The sequence below is a fragment of the Thermobia domestica genome, chromosome 9 (assembly GCF_964235325.1).
Source record: "Thermobia domestica chromosome 9, izTheDome1.hap1.1, whole genome shotgun sequence".
NCBI classification, from domain to species: Eukaryota; Metazoa; Arthropoda; class Insecta; order Zygentoma; family Lepismatidae; genus Thermobia; species Thermobia domestica.
In genome coordinates, this window is record NC_137462.1 from 14,859,104 (window position 1) to 14,880,394 (window position 21,291).

Here is a 21,291-nt window from a genome sequence, read left to right on the forward strand (position 1 = left end):
GATATTTCCACATTTCTGTTCATGGTTTTGCCGTCAAAGGACTGTGCAACTCTTTTCATATTTTGTTCAAGGTAATGCCTGATGTGCAAAGTACGGTACATTAGCGTAATTTGCCCCCGTGGTTTGCATGATATATAAAAAAATGTATAAAAAATGTTAAGGAAAAAGTGAAAAAAATAGAAGCAAGAAATGAATGAAACGACTTTAGTCGATGTTTCCATTAGTATAGCTAAATTAATCATATCACATAACTTCTTTCATAGTAATTAGGCACTCAACAAATAGGAAAAATTTTGTGTCAGGAAAGGGAAATTTTGTAAGAGAAACTTACCAACACTGAGAGGCTTTTGTAAGTAAACAACGAAGTTCTTCAAACGTGTTGTTTTAAAAGAGTAATTATTCTGTAATTTTTAAAGATCTGATTGCATATTTGATTGCAAGTATAAAATTGCTTCTATGAACGTTCTTGTAAGTCATTTCATTAACACTGGCAGCATAAAATAAAATGGAAGTATCAAGCACAGTTGCGATTTTGTATTAAATTTGTAGCCATAATGTCTGGTGAAGCGTCTGTTAAGGTGGAATTTTTGTGCAAAGAAGAAATTGATTATGGTTTTCCTCAGGAAGATCCACTCGAAGGGAAAGGATGGACGTACGAAATAACTGATAGCAAAGAACTAATATTATCTACAACCGAAGGAGAGCAAACAAGAGAGAAGGGTGTTGCTATGTATTCTTCGGATGTCAAATTAAACCTTGATACGTTGAAATCTGAATTTGGAGTAAAAGATCCTGCCTTTGAAAATAATATAGAAACACTAAGAAAAGTAGAGGTTGAAGAGACTTGCGCTTCTTACTGTGATGACTACAAGCAATTAACGACAAGTAGTTCAAATTCAGTTTGGCCAAAAAGGTAATGTTAAATTTTATACACACTAAGTGGTTCAGATTGATTATACAGTTACATTGGTACGAAATTTTATAGTTGTAAGGAATACTTTACGAGAAATAATTACGGGAAATAGGCCTACGTCGAACGTAAATTAATAATCAACAGTTTGGAAGTGGCGCGGTACACATAGACTATTTGTACCCGGAAACACAAGCGAGTGCACCCATCTTAATGAAGGAAAGATTACCTAATTATTGAATACACGTTCCAAAACAATTCTTGTAGATATTGTTGATATGGGTACTTTGCGATAGTGTTCCATATATAGAGGCTTGTTTAAGAGAAAACCTCCGTGGCTGAATGGGATCTGAAAATTTCCGACATTCAAACGTGATATTTTTTATACCGGACCAAACGTATAGATGTTTATAGCTTTATCCCCAAATTATCTCAAGTACGCCACTTTTCCGATGATCTTCCATGGGCATTAATATAACATAAGATATAAGTCTAACAAATAATAGGTGGATATTTAATGAAAAATCTATACATAAATTCATGGGAAGGTTCTAGGTTACTGGTCTCCCATATAGATTAGTAGCTGGGTGGGTTTCTTTCTGTACAAAAGTATATATATATATATTTACTTTACACAGTATTGCCGAGCGCGCGTTAGCAAGTAAAGGCGGTTAGAGCCCCTCAGGGCACGTTGTTTTCTGTCTTTATTACTACTCAATGGGAAGAGGGACCAGTAATCTAGAATCAGTTGCCTAAATTCGTTGCTTATTTTACTTTGTTTTCTGAAAGTCGGCTGTCTTCGGAGACGGAGTTACACTCATGCATATACTTTCACATTATAGCACTCCAGTGCACATACACAGTAAGAATTATTATGTAAAAGGCACGAATCAAATTGTGGTAGTTTGCATATTGGCCGGAGAGGTAGCGAAGTGTTGCGTCGTTAGGAAACAGGCGCGTTACCAAAGGTCAATATACATGTGAAAAAAGGATAGGACGAAACAATGTATATGGCATAAAGTGTATTATTCTTCATGCTGAATTGTGTATTTGTTCGCTAGTAAAGATGTTATATGAAACATTCCAATAAGTTACCATTGCTTACATATTTGTGTTCCAATATAGTACGTTACTAACGAAAATTTTGCAATTATGTTGATCCCTTTAGTCTCGGACATTTCTCTAGTACCGCGACATTTACTTTTTTACTTCATTTCACTTACAATGATTACTAGCTACTTTGTTTGTGAATCCGCGCATAACAGTTTCGATCTTGGTTAATTTATTTTTATGAAGGTAGGCATTTTACAAATAAGAACACAACATATTTACGGTATCTATGCACTAGTCTATTAAAATGTTATTTCGAATTAAGTCAAGCTTTTACTGTGACTTGGGCAGTGACTTCAATCGGTTCTTATGGGTTCAGTCACTTCCTGGAACTGTTTCTGCCTTAGTCAGTTGTTGCAACTGTTTGTGTCTTTAATGCTTTCACGTGGTATATAGTCCTCTTTTCAGACGAAAATTCATTAACCGTTTAAGGTCCCGACATGTATCCACCGGTGCGAATTCTTCAGAATTTCCAATTTCTCTCCTTTTTTCACCCCTAGTTAAATTTCTGTTTTGATTTGTCGCGTACTACATGCCAAGATTTTCTAACGAGATAGTCCATTTTGAGAATAATGGTACCTGGCGTTTGCAGAATTCACGTCTTAGTTTTACTTTCACAATACTTTATCTAATTATTTTATTAATTAATTACATTAATGAATTTCATACAGACTACGTTTCTTTGACTTCATTACACAAACAGACGCATATATATAATATAGAAAATACGCATTGCATATCTTCCTTACACATTACATATATATTATTTTATATATATTATATATATATATATATATTACATATATTAATACAGGTCAAATTCAAATGTGTCTAACATTTCTTCTCCTGTTACATTTGTCGATATTAGGGTAAATACATGTTGGAGGGCTCGATGTTTTTACGAATGAGTACACTTGCGTACCTACAAGCTTTTATTTTAGATATATGTTTACTATTCTTGCTATGGACTTACTCTTAGTATAGGTACATGTATTTATTAGTGTTTTTGTATCTATATAGTCCGTTTTTGGAAATTGAAAAACGTATATTCGGAAAAAAATATTTTCCAGTTCGATGCTAGTCATGAGTTTTGCTGAGCATAACTAACACTCTTTTTTCAAGTCTTTGAAAAGATGTTTACAACCCATGGTACTATGTAACCTCTTTTGACACAGAAAACACTTTTCTTGTATTAGATATGCACACTACCCAGCGTTTTTGTGATGCATCTACAATGTAATGGGTATCAGTTTTTCGAGCTTCTATCGGGATATTCGATCTTGGACCTCGCCTAATTGATGTCATGTTTCCAATGCGAAGAAGACACATGGTAACTTTCCTCAAACACTGTAGATGCGTGAGTTCGTTGTTTGTGTAGAATTCGCAATGCAATTTCCAAGAAGAAACAACGGCTAAATTGAGCGCATTATTGAAAAGATTCCACCACCATTCCTTGGATCTGAGTTTGGGTCTGTACGTTGCGAAAAGACGATCCAGAACGTCAATTCCTCCCATTCCTTCATTGCACTTTTGAAAACGAATGGTCGACTAATTGGAACCTTTTTCTTATGTACACGAGAGTATCTCCTCACTGATCCTAGTGGCAAGTATGTAAAACAGTTTGATCCAACAGTTACAACCGCACTGTGATTCCACCTTACAAACCACACATTACCATCATTTTTGACGTCAAATTTTCCTCTTTCGTCCTTCGCAAGTTTTTCTGTGGAGTCAGAGGACACTGTTGAAGACGATTATCTTTTACTGTCCTTGTTGCTCGATTGCCTTTTCCTCCTAATTCTAAAAGAACATCATAAGACGTGAAGAAATTATAGAAAAAGTCATCGTGCTGGTCATTATTTTTTATGATTGATGTGAGACTACGAATAACTCGTTGCTAATAGGATATTCTTATTCTTCTTCTTTCAAAGGAAATATTTCTTTGTTTGTTCGAAACGGGCTCCTGGCAGTACGGATGACACAATCGGTCACAGGTCGTCTGCTGTACTCCAGTAGGACCCCTCAGAAGAGAACATGATACCCACTGAGAAGTAATAAACCAAAAAATTGTAGTGATTGTTCATATGATATTTTTATGTGTGATGCTCACTTCTGCTGTGCGTACAAATTAGACATTTGAACAAGGTGCTCGATGTATGATGGAGGCAAGATCTTGAAGAAAATATCTATCAGAGAACTAACATCAAGCTGAGGATGAGAAACCACAAGTTTTTCTGGTAAACAGGAAATGGGATTAAGGCTATTTTTCGCAACATTTTTCCACTCAGGCACACACTGTTTCCCTTTATTTTTAGATCATTATTCAATGCCACTATTAACTCACCACGTACGTCGTTATTCATAACAGGAACTAATTTTGTCTTCATTTATGTGTTCCTCGTCTGATATGTCATCTGTTTCATCTGGAGGGAGAATGGAAACATCCGTTTCCTCATTATCAGAAACACAAAGTGTCTAACGTGTCTACTATTTCATCCAGCGTAAGAAATTTCCTTGCCATTTCGCGATTTTGGACAACAAATATTCAAACTAACTCGCTACGTACCGATGTTCCCAAATGGGAACATTAAAATATTTCAGTTGCACAATAAAAAACAATAGTCTCAGACGCACGTTCACTCACACTACAAAAAGTACTCACATTAAACTCTCAACTGACTACAAACATTTTTGCCAACTTCTATATTACGTCGTAAGCACACAGTATTGCAACCTCTGTAAAACGCACGAAAACTTCAATTGTAAAAAAATCGAAAGACATTATTTAATATACTTTGTTGTGAAATTAAGGCAAGTAAAATAATTAACAGTTCATTCGTTTAAAATACCACTCAATGTCGGGCAGAAATATAGAGAATATACACCGTTAGAGCACTGAAAATTTCCTGTTTCTAAAAGGGAACAATGGTACCTAAACGGTTAACGAAAAACTTAATTACTTACGTTACGAATTAACTGAGGGTTTGAAGGGAGTTAGAAGCTACGCAGATGTAAAATCATTGCACGTTTACCACCATGATAATACCACACGGCGTTACGTCACGATCTGGTGGAGCGAATGGAATGTAATTTCAAATCTGCTCCGGGAACCAGGTCAGAGAAATCGGTTGCACTGTGTGAGTCAAATTAAAACTTGCCCGAATTTGTTATATATTTTTACAATTCTGTGAATTTTACAGTTAAACTGTAAAAAGTGAATGCTTGCGTGTTAATTTCTCTGGTATAGAAATTCACAGAGTAGAGTTTGAAAATTTTAAAGTAATTGTATCTAAAACATCATAGTTTGGAAGAAGTCGTTGCCTTTATATAAATGTTTGGTTGTTAACTTTAACTGGAGAGAAGGAAACATCAATGTAATGTTGGTTGAAAATTTGCACACACTCCCACTTATATATATATATATATATATATATATATATATATATATATATATATATATATATATATATATAACTAATCAATCACGTGTGGGACAAGGAACTCGGTTCGTACTCTCATTTCAATCAATGTATTGAAATACACATGTAAGTTACGAATCAGGAGAAGAGTACTTTCAAGGTGAGAGACACCGGTGGGTTTGGAATGGGGGAGATATGGAAATAATCGAAAAAGGCAGCTGTCAGTATCGAGTCCATTGTTTCGGAGGTCACTAAGCTAATCGGTGGTAGATTCAGTAACACTAAGCCCATTTCATTGGTCTAACAAAATTGACGTGATTTCAAATTGTACCCTATATTAAAACAGAATATCCGCCATTAGTTGTTGAGAATTCTAGACGTCTATATTATATAACTATTAGTAATTTTTTCATGCGTAATACCTATGCATTCTTACACTTTTCCAAATTCTAAAAAAAAAGGTCAATTTGTTTCATTCTTGAAATGTAAATTTGAGTATTTAAAATGAAACGCTTCCATGATAGTTTCTCATATTGGCGTAAATAACAGGTCAAAATTTAGAACAAATGGAAAATAGAAGGAAGGAAAGATTTTCGTTGCTATTACCTAATGACATTTTTACAGTAGCTTGGTCAAAATTATAGGAAATCTTTTGTTTTTTTCACCCATGTAATAGGTGTAAGAAAATTTCAAATTATATCCTTTGCGCTGAGAAGCAGAAAAGCTACCATTACGAATTCGAAGTTCGATAAGATTTCAAATAGAATGATTGGTAACTTTTTCGTATCGTTTTCTGGACTTGTAGTTTTTAATCGGAACCATTCTACTTGAAAGTGCGAAATGTATAATTTTTTATCTTGTAATTTTTATGAGATAAGTGTAGTAAATTTCGAGCTTTACCTTTCCGTAATTGAGAAAAATATAAGAATGCACTTAGCTACAAGTTACAAAGAGAGTTTAGTTCGATCTATATCAAACACATACGGGATTAGAATATCTTGTTTGCACCTTATTGGAACCCAACGTCGAAGTATATATTTGACATCATGCTAAATCTACTGGCAAGCTATGTGAAAATCCTGGATCGTTGTATATAATCTTGTTGAACAGTTGGGCATCTAAAGTGGTGCTTTTCGCCTTGTGTAACTACGGATGGTTCAAATTGAGATCCTTACATTTTTTTCGGTGAGTGACGTAAATTGACATCATTTTTGGGAATTTAAGAAACGTAAAAGATCCCTAGTACAGGCCACGAAAAATTTCCCGATTGCTGTATTTCAAGTATATTTTGAGCTTCAACCATCTACTATATTGCATTTTTCTTTTGCTTCTAACTCAAGAAAATGGAACCTGAGGCCAGGTATTACTTACTAGATGAGTAAAATAAATTATGTGTTGTTTTTTTCTAGATTTTGGGCGTGAGAATGACCCTAGATACAAAACAATAATGTTTTTATCTGTTTCGTTTCAAAAGTCTTTTCACATTATGCGGATTATTCTCTCTGTAACTTGTAATCGTATGTACTTTCGGCCTTATCTTACTTTTATTATAGGAGTTAAATAAATATTTTTGTGATCCCTTCACAGTGAAATGAATCACACTCTGCATTTTATAGAAACGTTTCTTGTATGCTTTAGTAGAAAATATATTGTAAAATCAAGGATTTCTTTTTCATTTCTTAAAATGGTAGCGAATCTGAAATTCGAAAATTGTTTCTTCTGGTTTCGAATCTCATATGATTCCACCTCTAATTTTTGAACTGTATACAGAAGTCTTTTTGGTATGTTATTGTACATAATGTGCATAAAACCAATGCAGCTTTTGAGACTTTTAATCTGTTACGTGCATAAATTGCAGAAGGATTATAGAACGGTTTTTCTGTCCGTTCGTCTGTCAACAGCTATCCGAACAAAAATTGCAAAAGAACCGAGAAATGGAATCGGAGTTGGTTGAGCGTCCGAAGAATAGGTTCCATCTTCTCTGTTTACTGTATTCAAGCCTGAAGTGGTTAAAATTTTTCATTTTTAATTTGAACGTTTATTCATAACAGACGGAAATTTTAATATAACTAGAAGCGGACGTTTGTGCACGATTAATGTCTTAGCACAACATTCAAGGCTATTCAGATTATTTATTTACTTATTTAACAATCACCAAATACAGCTCAGAGGCCATTTTATAGTGGATACCTAAAAACCACAATAAAAATCAACATTAATTTGGAAGATACCGGCCAGGGCCTCTTTAGTTGGTAATATTCTGGTATTTGCCTAGTAGGAGAGAGAGGGACTGCAAAACCCCAGTCAGGATGGTCGGCAACGGGAATGGAACCCACGACCTTCCGAATGCGAAGGCAACGCATTACTACTTGAGCTCTTTCGCTCGATTCTCCCGAAACCGAAAGTAGTGCAAATTTACTATTACTTCAGGTTCGTGACTGATTCCCGTGCAAGGTAAACGGTCAGTACTTTCAAGATTATTTTATTATGAGTATTTCAGTGTCTTAAGAATAGGTCCCATTTCGTCCGTAAACCTGTTTTCAAACCAAACTTTATTCAGTTTAGTCATTTTGATTTTAGCCTTTATTGCCACAGAAGATAGGTGTAACACACAACGAGAAGCGGTTGTTTGTAAATCATTCAGTATATATATATGACATACGTACCATGACTGCCTATAACTCTGTCAAAACCGTTGTTGTTCAAATTCACTATTACTTCAGCTTTCACATTTTCTGCTAACTCCTATTCAAACCGGAGCAATTGAAACGGAGTATGATGGATTTCGGTTTTAATATTTGCCACTATAGAACGGGAACGATAACAGATATTGACAAAAAATTTTTATATTCAATAGACAGTGTAAAGAGGACATACTACACGCGCAACACTCTAGCAAATTCGGAAGTGTTTGAACTTTAATAATATAATTCGTTTCTATACTGACTTCTATATACAAAAGACGGTAAGGGATATCAAGATATGCTTTGTTACAATTGGTTCAGCTTTCAAAACATAGGTTTCATCTTCTTCGTTAAGCCGCTAGTTTTTTAAATGACCGTTTCCAGTTTCAATATTATGGCTTCTGAACAAAGACAGACAAGCGTGTGTATGTGGATTTTTCTTGGTTCACCTTTTTTTGTTCATTCCAATATTTCATCCATTTCTCATCATTCCTTTGTCCTTTAGCCTAGCCGACATATCCGTGATACATGAAACTCAAGAATTGATTTAATTTAATTTTGAATAGACACGGGTCAATGGTAAAACATTCACCTCTAATACACGGGGGCCGTGCTGCGATTCCAGCTCGCGCCAATCGAACTTTGTGGTAGACAAACACGGTGTAAGTAGGTGTTCTTGGGGTTTTTCTATTTTCTCTGTTTCAATATATCATCCATTTCTCATAATCCCTGTCTTTTTTATCCTGGTCGGCATAAGCGTGTGACACAACACTTAGATTTCATTTTTGTATCAAAACGAGAACGGTAGCAGATAGGGTAACGCGGGTCTCTGAAAACAATTCGGTGTTTAATTGCAACATATGATAACGAGAAACACTTTTGTGCAGAGGATTCAGCTTCGGAACACAATGTATACTGACTATTCTCAACAATCTTAAAGTGAGTCCGCACTGGCTCAGCGGTAGAGCATTCACTTCTGGTGCATGGGTCCTTGCTTCGACCGCAAGTCCTTCCAAGTGAACTTTATGTTGGACAGACACCGTGTGCTTGTGTTATGTCGGGCTTATCTCCCATCCCTCTACTATAATTCCACAATCTTTCATTTCTAATGATGACTGTCACCTTTAGTCTAGCCGGCGGAAACGTAGAACATAAAACTTAAAGAATTTTAAAATGGGAATTTGATCACATTTACAATTACGCCCAATTTCAGAACTGATTTTCTTATAGCAAAAGCGCTAAAAGATATTAACTTGCAGTTTCTTGCAATCGATTTGACATTTAAAAAACATGTCCAATTCCTCCGTTGAGATACTATTCAAACAAGAAGTGATTAGAAATAAGGATGTGTTGTTTCAACATTTATCTTTACACAACAAACACGGTAATAGATAAGGAGAAATATTTTCTTCAAACGGTTCAACGTGACTATTTACTGCACTATATTAAAAACAGAAGTCTCAGATTTACCATTGCGGTTTGAACACTGATTTCCGTAGATCCAAAACGCTAAAAAAATAGGGATGTGTTTTTCGAGTCGAGTTTGCTGGTCGAAAAACGTTACGTTTTCCCGTTGAAGCTCTATTCAAACAATAAGTGTTTAAAATTACCAGTTTCTAGTTTCAACTTTTATTGACATGAAACGAAAATTGTAACAGATAGAGTGTAATTATTTTCTTTAAAAAGATTTCAGCCATTTTCAACGTCTCAGGACAAGTTTGCCTAACTATCGACAACGCTGTTCCAAAACAGAAATTGTTTCAAGCTTACCATTATTACCAGTTTAACACTTACATCTGTAGAGCAAAAACGATATAACATATCGATATGAGTTTTAATTCATTTAGTTTGACAAGAATTCTCTACTCTAAGATGAAACCGAAAGAGGTTGAAATTGTGCATTTCTGGTTTCAAAGGTTATAATAGAACCCAAATGATAATACATGTCGATAAATTATACTTGGAATGGATATAACTTCTGCTTCTTATATAAAACCTTACACCCCGCAGCAGCGTATCGAAACCAGAAGTGGTTGAATTTATTAATACATGTGGTGTCAGATTTTCATCGAGAAAAGCTCGAAAAGATGTAGAGGAAGTTTTTTGCGACCTTTTTGCCGTACCAAGTGTAGCTTTTATCTCACCCTTCTACCCTCTATTCAAATTGGAAATGCTTCAAATTAACGATAGTTTTCAACATTTATCTGCATAGAATTAATAGAGTAAAGGAGACTAACGCCTTCTATACATGGAATCCGTGTCCAAGGAACAAACACTATCTTTGGCCCTGTTCTCTATTGCAACCAGTATTTAGAGATGTATTTCCTCCAGTCTGAATATTGAATTCGCTTAGTTTGGAAGTCTTAGTTTCACACTTCAAAACTATATTCACTTGTTTAACTTGTGTATTGGTACTGATGTCTCGTGTAATATATGTCATTAGGTCGACTCCTAGTCATAGATGAAAAAATTCGAGTAGTGAAACAGATTTATGGCAGACGTGCGAATTGTGAAGGAATATGTAGCTCCTTCACCTTATTTCCTCCAGTGCCACCAGTTATTGTTATTTCAACTAGTGTCCTAAAGTAAAGCAACGATATTTAATTCGTTGTTAAGACAATGATATATGTGTTACCCACCCACATTCTTACTATTTCGACATTTACCTTGTATATTTCACACATTCGCTAACATTCCTATCACTTATTCAATCAATTAAAAGCATTTTACAAACTCGTTTAACTTGATCATTTGTAGTTTTCTTACTGTAAACAAAATATTTCTGAGAGTCTTTTAAAGAGCTTTTTATTTCCTCATTTTCATATGTACGCAATAATTTGTCCGCTTCTATCATTCTGCTAAATATCTTATAAATAAAAGCTAAAATTATTGGGCCTTATGCAGAGTTGTTCTGACGTGTCATTAGAGCCATGCTGAAGAGTTCGACGGCCTCTAGTATGACGGTATTCATACCGTGAGAACGACTCTGCATCAACTTGCGATAAAGCACCGGACTTACAAGTGTAAGTTCGTGAGTTCGATTCTAATTTGGGTCACACTTTTTTGGTATGCAATGATATATTCGTTAGTACATGTGTAATTATATCTGTAAACTTTCGTCCCGTTCTATGAATTTTATTCATGTGTGTGTTACCAATATTCGCTTGTAAAATTCTAAAGCAAAATACCAGTGATGTGTTGTAGAAGAAATTTCCTTTGGATGTATAATAACTTATGTAAGTGATAGTTGATGCAATCATGGAGATAAATGTAGATATTTGTATAGACCTATCACACAGCTACAGTTGTAATTTTAACATATGGCCTGTAAACATTACTTGCAATCGAGTAGAAAGGAGATACTGTCTATTGACCAGATTCACAAGATATATCAACTGTAAATATTGCACATGCAATTCTACGTTCAAAGAAAGATAATTTACCCAACTATACCGCCTTTAATTGAGCTGAATAAAATTACATTGTGCAATATATTGTATTATATAGATTGTTAATAACATGCAGGAAAGAAGACCTACGAATTTTCAAAACAAAATTTTGAGTAAGTTACTTAACGTTATGTGAACTAAATGAAGGTTCGCGTCGCTAAATGTATAGTTGAAATTTTCAAATGAAAGATATCACATATATTTACAAAGTAATGCAATCAATTTTGTCTAAGGTAGTAGAATCACTTTGTTTGCGATAGAAATATGCATGGGAATTGTAATATTCTTCTGAAAGTATAAAATTATGTTGACGGGTTTGTAGGTGAGAAGCGACAAGAGTATATTATACAACAGGAACCTATGAAAGTGCGTGTTAGGAATCCAGGGTAGCTTGGTTTAATCGTAGATTATATCCAGGAGAGAAGTTTTTTTTTTCTGACGCCATGAGCCTACGGGACCGCTTAATTACAGGGTGTCTGTGTTTTTTATATTACCGATGTGTACTACAGTTTAAAGATAAAGAGTATATTGCATTTTCTTCACTTTTCACATATGCAGGAAATATTACACAGCAAAAATTACTATCAAAACTTGTAATGGAACTCGGGTCTCTTGGAAATACTTAAATCTTTAGATCTTCATTCAAACTTTCCTGAACGTATGCACAACAAGTTCTTTGCTTGTAGCCAGCGAAACAAACACCCGATAGCGAGGGTGGCACTTTTAGAACAGTATGTCCAAAAAACCAATGGTTAACTTCAACTTTGGTTATTGTACCAGGGTATGGTTATTGTACCCTGGCTCAGGATCGTTGCATTTTCCCAATCTTACTTTTGGCTGGATTGAAATATTGACCAGTTTCAAGACGAATTTCTCCAAAGAAAAAGAAACTTTAACTAAGGAAATATAAGTGTAATGTGTACTTTCTTCGGAATCCGTTGGTAAAGCCTCGAAATAAGATATTTTTTAAATTTTTATTTTAAACGTGTACTTCTTTTCTAGTTTCGGCCTTTTACATATTTATATATGTTAAGTGTTCATCACAACTTAATAATATCGTATCATAATTTTCAATCCCTCTATCGTGTGTTTAAAAACATGTTATGTATGAACCCTTATAAGTAAGTATAAATAGAAGTACTGCAGAAAAAATTTACACAAATTGTTCTTCCGTGAACATTTTTGTGTATTAACTCGCGAACGAAACCGGCAATTTGAACTAGATTTACTCAAGAAGAAATTGTGATTCTGTGACAGATTTTGCCAGTTCATATAAATAAACGGGAAATTGCGTTATTTAGATGAAAAATGATGAAAATACTTTGTTTGCCTGATTTTTTTTTTTTTTAAATTTTGTGCCACGAGACCTTCTGTAGTTGAAGATGTTTCACATGTTATAATACCGAAACTACTCTATATGTTGTGTTTAGGGTGTATGGGTCACAGCTGAATATTTTTTCATTATATTCCGACGGAAATGTAGATATCCTAATTTTTTTATACATGATGGAAAAGCTGCGATCACTAAACTCCATCAGATGATGTGTAATGGATATCTGTGAAATACATTTTATTAGGAGGGCAGATCGGAAAGTAACGCGCAATAAAACAAAGCACAAATAAAGTCAAGTATTTGATCCACTTTTCTACAGTCACCAACTTTCTCAATACGTTTCTATCACCGTGACACCAGTTTCAAGATGCCTAGTTCGTGAAAGTCGAGTATAGAATGTGCGGACTGCTGTTTTCACTTTCGCATCTGTCTCAAAATATTGGCCGGTGAGGAATTTCTTTATGAGACCAAACTGCTGTGAAAGTGTGAGACCAAAGAGACGTGTTGACTGGCAGTAATGATGAAGTTTGACGTTGTCGGCATTATTGTAGCGGCGTTTGTCGCACCTGGCGCGCCGCAATATTAACCAAAGTTTTAATTTACGCTGCAGCATTTACAGTGGCCCCGTGTTTAACAAATTCCCCAATAAAACTACAAACGTCCTAGAACACTCTCACAAGCACTTTTCTCGCAAATTGAATCACGTTTAGTTTTTTTCGTGTTGGGAACCAGTATGTTTCCACTCCATAAAGACCTTCTTGGTCTCGGGCGTCTAATATTATGCCCCAGACATATCACCATTGACGATTGCTTACATATGGCATAACGCGTTGGGTGATCCAAGCATGTCATCATTCGCTGACCTTCGTGATTATCTGTCAGGTCCTTAAGCACCTAGCGAGCACCAACTTTACGGAATTGCAACGTGTCCCTATCAAGGTCGTACACTACAGCATATGAAATGTTTAATTTCTGCGATAAGTTTCGCAGGTACACACGACAGTCATTAAGGATTACTGGCTGGATGGCGCGGATAATATGCGGTGTTGAAGCTGTTACGGGTACCCGGAGCGTGCCGGAATGCACAATGAATGGAAACATTGGAACAGTTCATACAATCGTTCCCATATACGGTACGCATGTTACAGTAATTTTCTCTTGGTTTATGCCGCTTGATTCATTGAAATATAATCATAACTGGCTTCTTTTCACATGTGGAGGACAGTAACAGGATCCCATACTTGTTTCGTTGTACAAGTTTCTGTCGCTAGAGCTACATAGGAAAAGAAAGAAATCTCTCTAGCGCAAATTCCAAACTCTCTCGACATCCAATTCCACCATTCCAGCTGGAATACCTGGGGAGAAAAAATTATTGTGGTTTACAATTAGCTCTCGAATTTAAACCATATGGTAATTTTATGTATTACAGAAACTACGGAAGTTTCCCGTTTTCGTTCCTTAAAGCCAATAACACTTGCCCACTGGATTTAAGTAAAGACCTTAACTACGAGGTCCGACAATAACGTAGGAAGAATTTCTTTTTTAGCTGATGCTGGCGTTCCTGCAAACTTAAACCGCCACTACAAACGGGGTGAGGGAACTTGTGGGAGTTAGTTAATATCAGACGCACATTTTCTTGATTTATGTTCAGTTCATCCGCAATCATTTTCAAGGTTAATCGTCTATCCAGTCGGAGAAGTTCCCTTTCTGTGTGCTCTCTTCCATTCATATAGTTGTAAGTCGCCTACTTCGATGTTCATCTTCGATTTCTGTTCTGCCTTCTGCAAACATTTTGTACCAACAAACATTTTGTACACCCCTGCCATTGATAACAGTTTATTTCCAAAGCCTTGCTGAATCTTTCGGTACGTTATTGAGACAATCTCACCAAGTTTCATACAGAAGGAGATTGCGTTGCACTGGTCAGTATAACGTACTTCCGTTGTTGTGACGGGGGTCCAACACACGATTGCACCCTTTAACTTCTAACTTCACAATGAAAAATACTTCGTGCGTGACACATGGTGTCCTATTGGAAAAGGCCCATGGGCACACGTTGGGGACGGTTTCACACTGCAGCGGTGTCAGCAGAAGCTGAAAAAATTTTCTTATTAGTTTATTATCGGACTTCGTATACTGTAAATTTCACCTTCGTAACATAATCCACTTGTCAGATACTTTGCTTTTGGCGTACAATTTAAAAGTGTTCTGTTACTCATAGATCTTTGATTCTAATGATAGTAACGTGAAAATACAATAGAAAGTATAAAAAGGGGAAGACAGAGTGTTCATCTGTGTAAAGTATTCTTTCAAGCTATTTACCCGTTTCGTGAAATCATAGCAGACAAGCTGTATCTCAACTGTAAGTACTGATAATTATTATGCTGAATGTTTTTCTTCTCCATCTTAAATATAGCATTTTCCTATACACCTTTGCATTTGTTTTGCGTTTATTTTAAACGAAAAGCTTATGTTAAATTTTCCTTCTTTAAAAGAGAGATATATGAGATGATATTTTTGACGTATATTTCTTGATCCTCGTTCTCTCCTTATTATACCAACTTGAATGAAAGTAACATGATAAAAACTCAGTTAAAGGTACGTACTCAACATATGAGCTAACTGATTTTAAAAAGTATAGCTGCCTTTCTTTTATAATTAAATGTATACCAAGTTTCTTTAATTTTCTTCATATTCACGGTGTAGCATTTTCAAAAGTTTTTATTTAAAAAGAGTGCTTTTTTCACTTAGATGAATATCAATAGACTTAAAGATTGTAATAGGATTAATATTTAATATTTCAGAGCATTCAAATGATTTTAGAAGCACTACTAGAGATTAGTATACTTTTTGGAATGCCATATTTTATTCAAAATTTTAAAAATGGTTATAGTCTTGTTTTCTTTCTTTGTCATAATACGAACAGTTTTTGGTAGCTGTAATTGCAAAAATTTCTCCCAATTACTAAATTTTCTACCACAAAAGTTAATGATATAGTACACAATCACTGTCAGTGAGTGTACCACCATTTTCACCTGTAATAATCAGATGTTCATTCCATGGTGTAACGTATGTATGTTAGTATGTATTTGAGTTAAATCCCGATAACTCATAGATAAATATAGATTCGATTTGAGATAGTAAAGGAAAGGACATCCTTTGGTTTGGAGAGTTGAAATGATACTGAAAACCCTCAATAGTTCTCTTCTCCTAATATCTACAAGATTTTATGTAATATTACAATAGTATTATAGATAAGTTTATCAGGCGAAAAAGCAAAACCTCGTATCTCCAGTTTTTATAAAGTTTAGATTTTGGTTGCACTAACTTTCAAAACCTGGTATCGCATATAAGATAATGTATAAGCACAACAGTTTTATTGCTCCTGAAATTTTGGTTTTGATTAGTTACGAGGTTTTACACTTTCGCCCTTGTAAAATTTATGATTACCTTGAAAAGTCTCACGTTAGAAATGCATAATTTTTGTTGCTCTATTTTAGATGCAAACTTTTGCATTTCTTTGTTGTTTGTTGTTCCATATAGTGTACTTAGATTTCCACTCTCTAGTTTACTGAATTTCTTATAGGGTCCATACACATACTCTGTCCACAGTTGAAAAATCTCATTCTTGCAAGAAGTTTAACCCAGGAACTACTAGGTCACATGTAGCAAGGCATACGTTAACACATAACAGTGTTAAACATTTTCCTTACCTAAAGTGTGATAAAGTATTTTGTCGAAATTCAATTATGACAAGGAACGCGTTAATACATACCGGTGAACAATCCCACAAGAACCAAGAGTATTTGAAGGGATTAATTGACTCTTCAAATTCGGTTATACGTATGGGCATACCTACAGGTTTAAAGAATCTGACATGCGAAGAGTGTGGTATGAAATTTATTCGGCGTTCATGTTTAGCTAATCACATGTTAATCCATAAAGGTGAAAATCCTCACACATGCGAAGAGTGTGGTAAGAAATTTATACAGCGCTCAAGTTTAACTGCACACATGTCAATACATACAGGTGAAAAACCTCACAAATGCCAGGAGTGTGGTAAGAATTTTGGTAGTCGTGCACATTTAACTTCACACATGTTAATACATATAGGTGAAAAACATCACATATGCAGTGAGTGTGGAAACAGATTTAGTCACCGTTCAAATTTAACTGCACATATGTCAATACATACAGGTGAAAAATCTCTGAAATGCCAAGAGTGTGGTAAGAATTTTGGTCAACGTTCATATTTAGCTAAACATATGTTAATACATACAGGTGAAAAATCTCTCAAATGCCAAGAGTGTGGTAAGAATTTTGGTCAACGTTCACATTTAACTACACATATGTTAATACATACAGGTGAAAAACATCATGTGTGCAGTGAGTGTGGAAGAAAATTTATACAGCGTTCAAGTTTAGCTACACACATGTTAATCCATAAAGGTGAAAAACCTCACACATGCGTAGAGTGTGGTAAGAAATTTAGAGCGCGCTCAAATTTAATTCCACACATCTCAATACATACAGCTGAAAAATCTCTCAAATGCCAAGAGTGTGGTAAGAAATTTATACAGCGCTCAAATTTAACTGCACACATGTCAATACATACAGGTGAAAAACCTCACAATTGCCAGGAGTGTGGTAAGAATTTTGGTAGACGTTCAAATTTAGCTAGACATATGTTATTACACACAGGTAAAAAGCTACACACGTGCTAAGAATGGGGAAACAAATTTAGCGTTCAAGTTTAGCTACACATTAAAGCATACAAGTGAAAAATTTCACACATGCCAAGAGTGTGCTAAGGAATTTAGTCGATGTTCATGTTTAGCTGCACACATGTTAATACATGTAGGTATCGGACATTTAACCCACGTTGAGACTTGACTAAACATATCTTAGCACACACTTAAGAACCTTATACACGACAAGACTGTGTGTGTGATTTTGTTAAACTCCTTTTTTTTGTACAAACGTTAATACAAATAGAAGAAATTCTCATTCATGCCAAGAGTTTGGAGTTGGTTTTTAGTTTAACGTCCCGTTCGAGAGACTATATGGGCCTTCTTATTAGCGTGTTATCCAAACCACGAGCTGCCGCCGGGAATCCAACTCGGGATTTTTCACACCAAAGTACGTAAATTAACCACTTTGCCATAAAGAAGCTCTCATGCTAAAAAGTATGTGAAAGGATTTGTGCAAAGTTAACGTTGGGCAGAACGGGTTATTTAACACAGAAAAAAGGCTCAGTTTGCGAAAATGGATTTACTTTAAGTTCAATTTGGCAAATCATATGTTAGCACACACTAATGAGAAAGCTGATGTATCCAAGGAGTGTGCAGAAAAATGTTGGAAAAGATCAAAAAATGAGAAAGATATTAAAACATGAAGTTTATAAAGCTCACAAATGCCATGAGTTTATAAAATTTTCTTGCCAATTCAAATTTTCCGAAACACAGGCACTTCCAAATATGATCAAGGAATTTGGCTGACTCAAGTCGTCTCAATGTAAGATGAACCAATATGTTACGTAGGTCTTGCGTGAATGAGAAAGTGAGCGTCCATAGATACTTCACCATTAACATATAGTGTACCTTAATAGAACACTAAGAGCATGTCCACTGAACGTTTGTATAGATCTTCATTGTACCCCATGCAATTTCCATTACATGTCCGCTTTTTGGAGAGCAAGTGGGTCAGTGAGGGACATTGCGGACGTAAGATGTTCATTATATATCATGGAGACATCGATGTCTACGTTTACAGACGTTCACTTGTCATCGATATGAACCTTAATAGAGGTAAATCTTTTGTCGAAAATTTTCCGTCCACTGGAAGATTCATGCGTATATGGAGAAACGTCCATTAGATGTTAGACAATATGTGTGTGTGTGTCTGCGGATGTGAACGAATGTCCAAACTAAAGGCAGCTCATAAGGGAAATCATGTCGAAGAAAATAAGGTTTTCTCGCGTCGAACTCATCCATTAAACGTACATTTTATTATAACAATATACAACATGAATTCAGTAGAAGAGGTTGGTTTTGTTTCCTTAGTTCCAAACGAAAAACCTTTTGGTTTTACCGAAATCCGACGTCTGTAGCAGTAAAACACAGCTCGTAATACCAGCGTACCTGTGGAAACAAAAATGTCATAATCAAAATTTTGAAGTCTACAATAAAGGCTACATAAAAAGTAGATACCAATAGAGCAGCACTTGTAGAAACATTGTAAAATTTACTTCAGCAATCAGATCTTTGATTTTTACACGGTATTATATTTGTATTATATTAACTCTGGAATACGTTCAGTAGCTAAACCACTGTACTCAACAACATTTTACAAATCTTTGACAAACAAAGAAAAAAGTGTATAAGCCCTTGTTTTAGATTTACTCTTCAAGGAATATCTACTACAAAACAGCCTTAAACATGGATAATACGTGTAATTCTTCCTCACGTGCAGGCAAAGCGTGATTGTATAATTATGAATGTTTGGATTCGATGTAATTTATAATTGACAGACGTGACTGTATTTACGTGATTGACTGTACAAAATTTACTTCAATTTTGGTTATTATGTCCACTTGCTTCACAATTTTTGCCCTACAAATGAACCTTACCTTTCTTTGGTCTAAACATTCTATCAAGTCAAAAGTATGGTAAACATTTAAATATCAAAAAGATCCACTAAAGGTTTTTTTTTTTTTTTGTTTTGTAATTTTCAACTGACTGTCTTCACCAACGGAACTAAAATAAAAAATCACTTATTAAGACATCAATAATGTCATTAATCCCTGCACACCCAGTTACACATACACATTCACCAATATAGTTATAATTGAAATTAAACAGGTAATTGGCATGAATAAGAAGACACAACACACACAGCATACATATGCCTTAATACGTCCAGCGAAGATTCAATGTACTTATAGAGTGCTTTAATCATGGGGTTGGGACACCCAAGAATGTGCCCTCTTATGACGCGGTAGTTTTCATTTACCGGCTACATCATTTTCTAGAGAGATTAAGTAGTTTGCCAAACAATCATACATGAAAAATTAAGAGCATTTATTTGTTCTGTTAGTTATTAATCAAATACTTTCCTCTGTATTTTTTAACTTTAAAAATTGAAGATTTTATTTTGAGTGCGCTGTGTATAGTGCGAATTCTTCTTACATTTCCATGCCAAAACCTACTGGTGGACTCCATATTTGCGGAAGAAAAGTAAATTATTACGGAAAGATTTTGTAATTTTGAGATAAAAATAACCCAGCAGGCTATCTATTCCGGTGATCCTGTAAGAGTAATTCCATGGGAGTATATTTTTGTGTAAATTCTGACGCAACCTGAAATCAAATTTAGAACACTGTTGCTATTAAAATAACCATAATTTTAACGGTTATTAACGAAACGCATGTTAACAGATCGTCAAGAAGGTTAACATTAACCTTTCTCTCTCTCACACCCGACACGCTATATGAATATGTATATATATCAAAGAGAGAGACAAAACACTTATCCATGCCCTCCTTTTAACAAGATCCATGCTATGCGCTTGTACGTATATGTACCTCTTAGTTGTTCCGATCTGTTATGGATATAGCAATGGGTGCGTTGTGACGTTGTCATCCAAATAAGTGTGTTTAGGTCCGTGGATGTAACCTGGACACTGCGGTAGCATGTGGATATTAAGACCATTTTGTGGGAAAAGGAAATATTTAGCAAATATGTATCCTGAATTAAGCATACTACTTTTACGGGTGCTTAATTTGAAAAGTATTTTCAAAGAAAGCTGTGTCGTCAAAGTGAGATTCTTGGGATGTTTCTCAAGGGTAGAACGAGTCCTGGGACCGGACGACACACGTCTGATTTTAAAAGAAATAAAAATGTGAATTTTAACTTTTTTGGAGAGAGAGATTGTAGGTAGGTGAGAGGTAAGGAAGAGAAAGGTAGAAATCTGACGTCACAGTACCTGTAGCTTCATCTTCTCTGCTGGGCTTCCTCCTGTTGTTCGTCTGGTGTTCAATATGTCGAAAACCGAATTATAAACTGTTCGGTTTGTTTTCCAAATTACTTCCGAAGTGCCCGATTGTCTGCCGTGCACTCCCCGGACCGACTCCGATGACTGTCTTTTGATAACTTCGCGACTAAAGACCTCGATAACCAACTCCAAAGTCTCCAAGCGACTCCAAAGGTTCCGTGTGACTTCGAAGGCTCCGTGTGACTCCCTATTTCCGGGATGGAGGGAGTATTTAAAGACAAAGATCTTCTGGTAATCCTGCTGACTCCAGACACGTGTAGATGAGATGTTTTCGTCCCAACAGGTACTCATGACGTCAGAGATGGACAGATAGTTCGGAAAGTAGCTCTCTCAG

General features: G+C 35.4%; 1 protein-coding gene across 2 annotated transcripts; it reads left to right on the forward strand.

Annotated features, from left to right (window-relative positions):
- Window positions 1-336: 336 nt before the first annotated feature.
- LOC145694437 (uncharacterized) lies at window positions 337-20,358 on the forward strand. 2 transcript variants are annotated; one of them, XM_081770660.1, is made up of 2 exons: window positions 337-913; window positions 16,518-20,358. In XM_081770660.1, exons 1-2 carry the CDS (start codon window positions 555-557, stop codon window positions 16,519-16,521), a joined length of 363 nt encoding a protein of 120 aa, XP_081626786.1. In that variant the 5' UTR covers window positions 337-554; the 3' UTR covers window positions 16,522-20,358. The 2 variants fall into 2 exon arrangements, with proteins under 2 accessions (XP_081626786.1, XP_081626785.1); XM_081770659.1 differs by having other exon boundaries at window positions 16,492-20,357.
- Window positions 20,359-21,291: the final 933 nt, after the last annotated feature.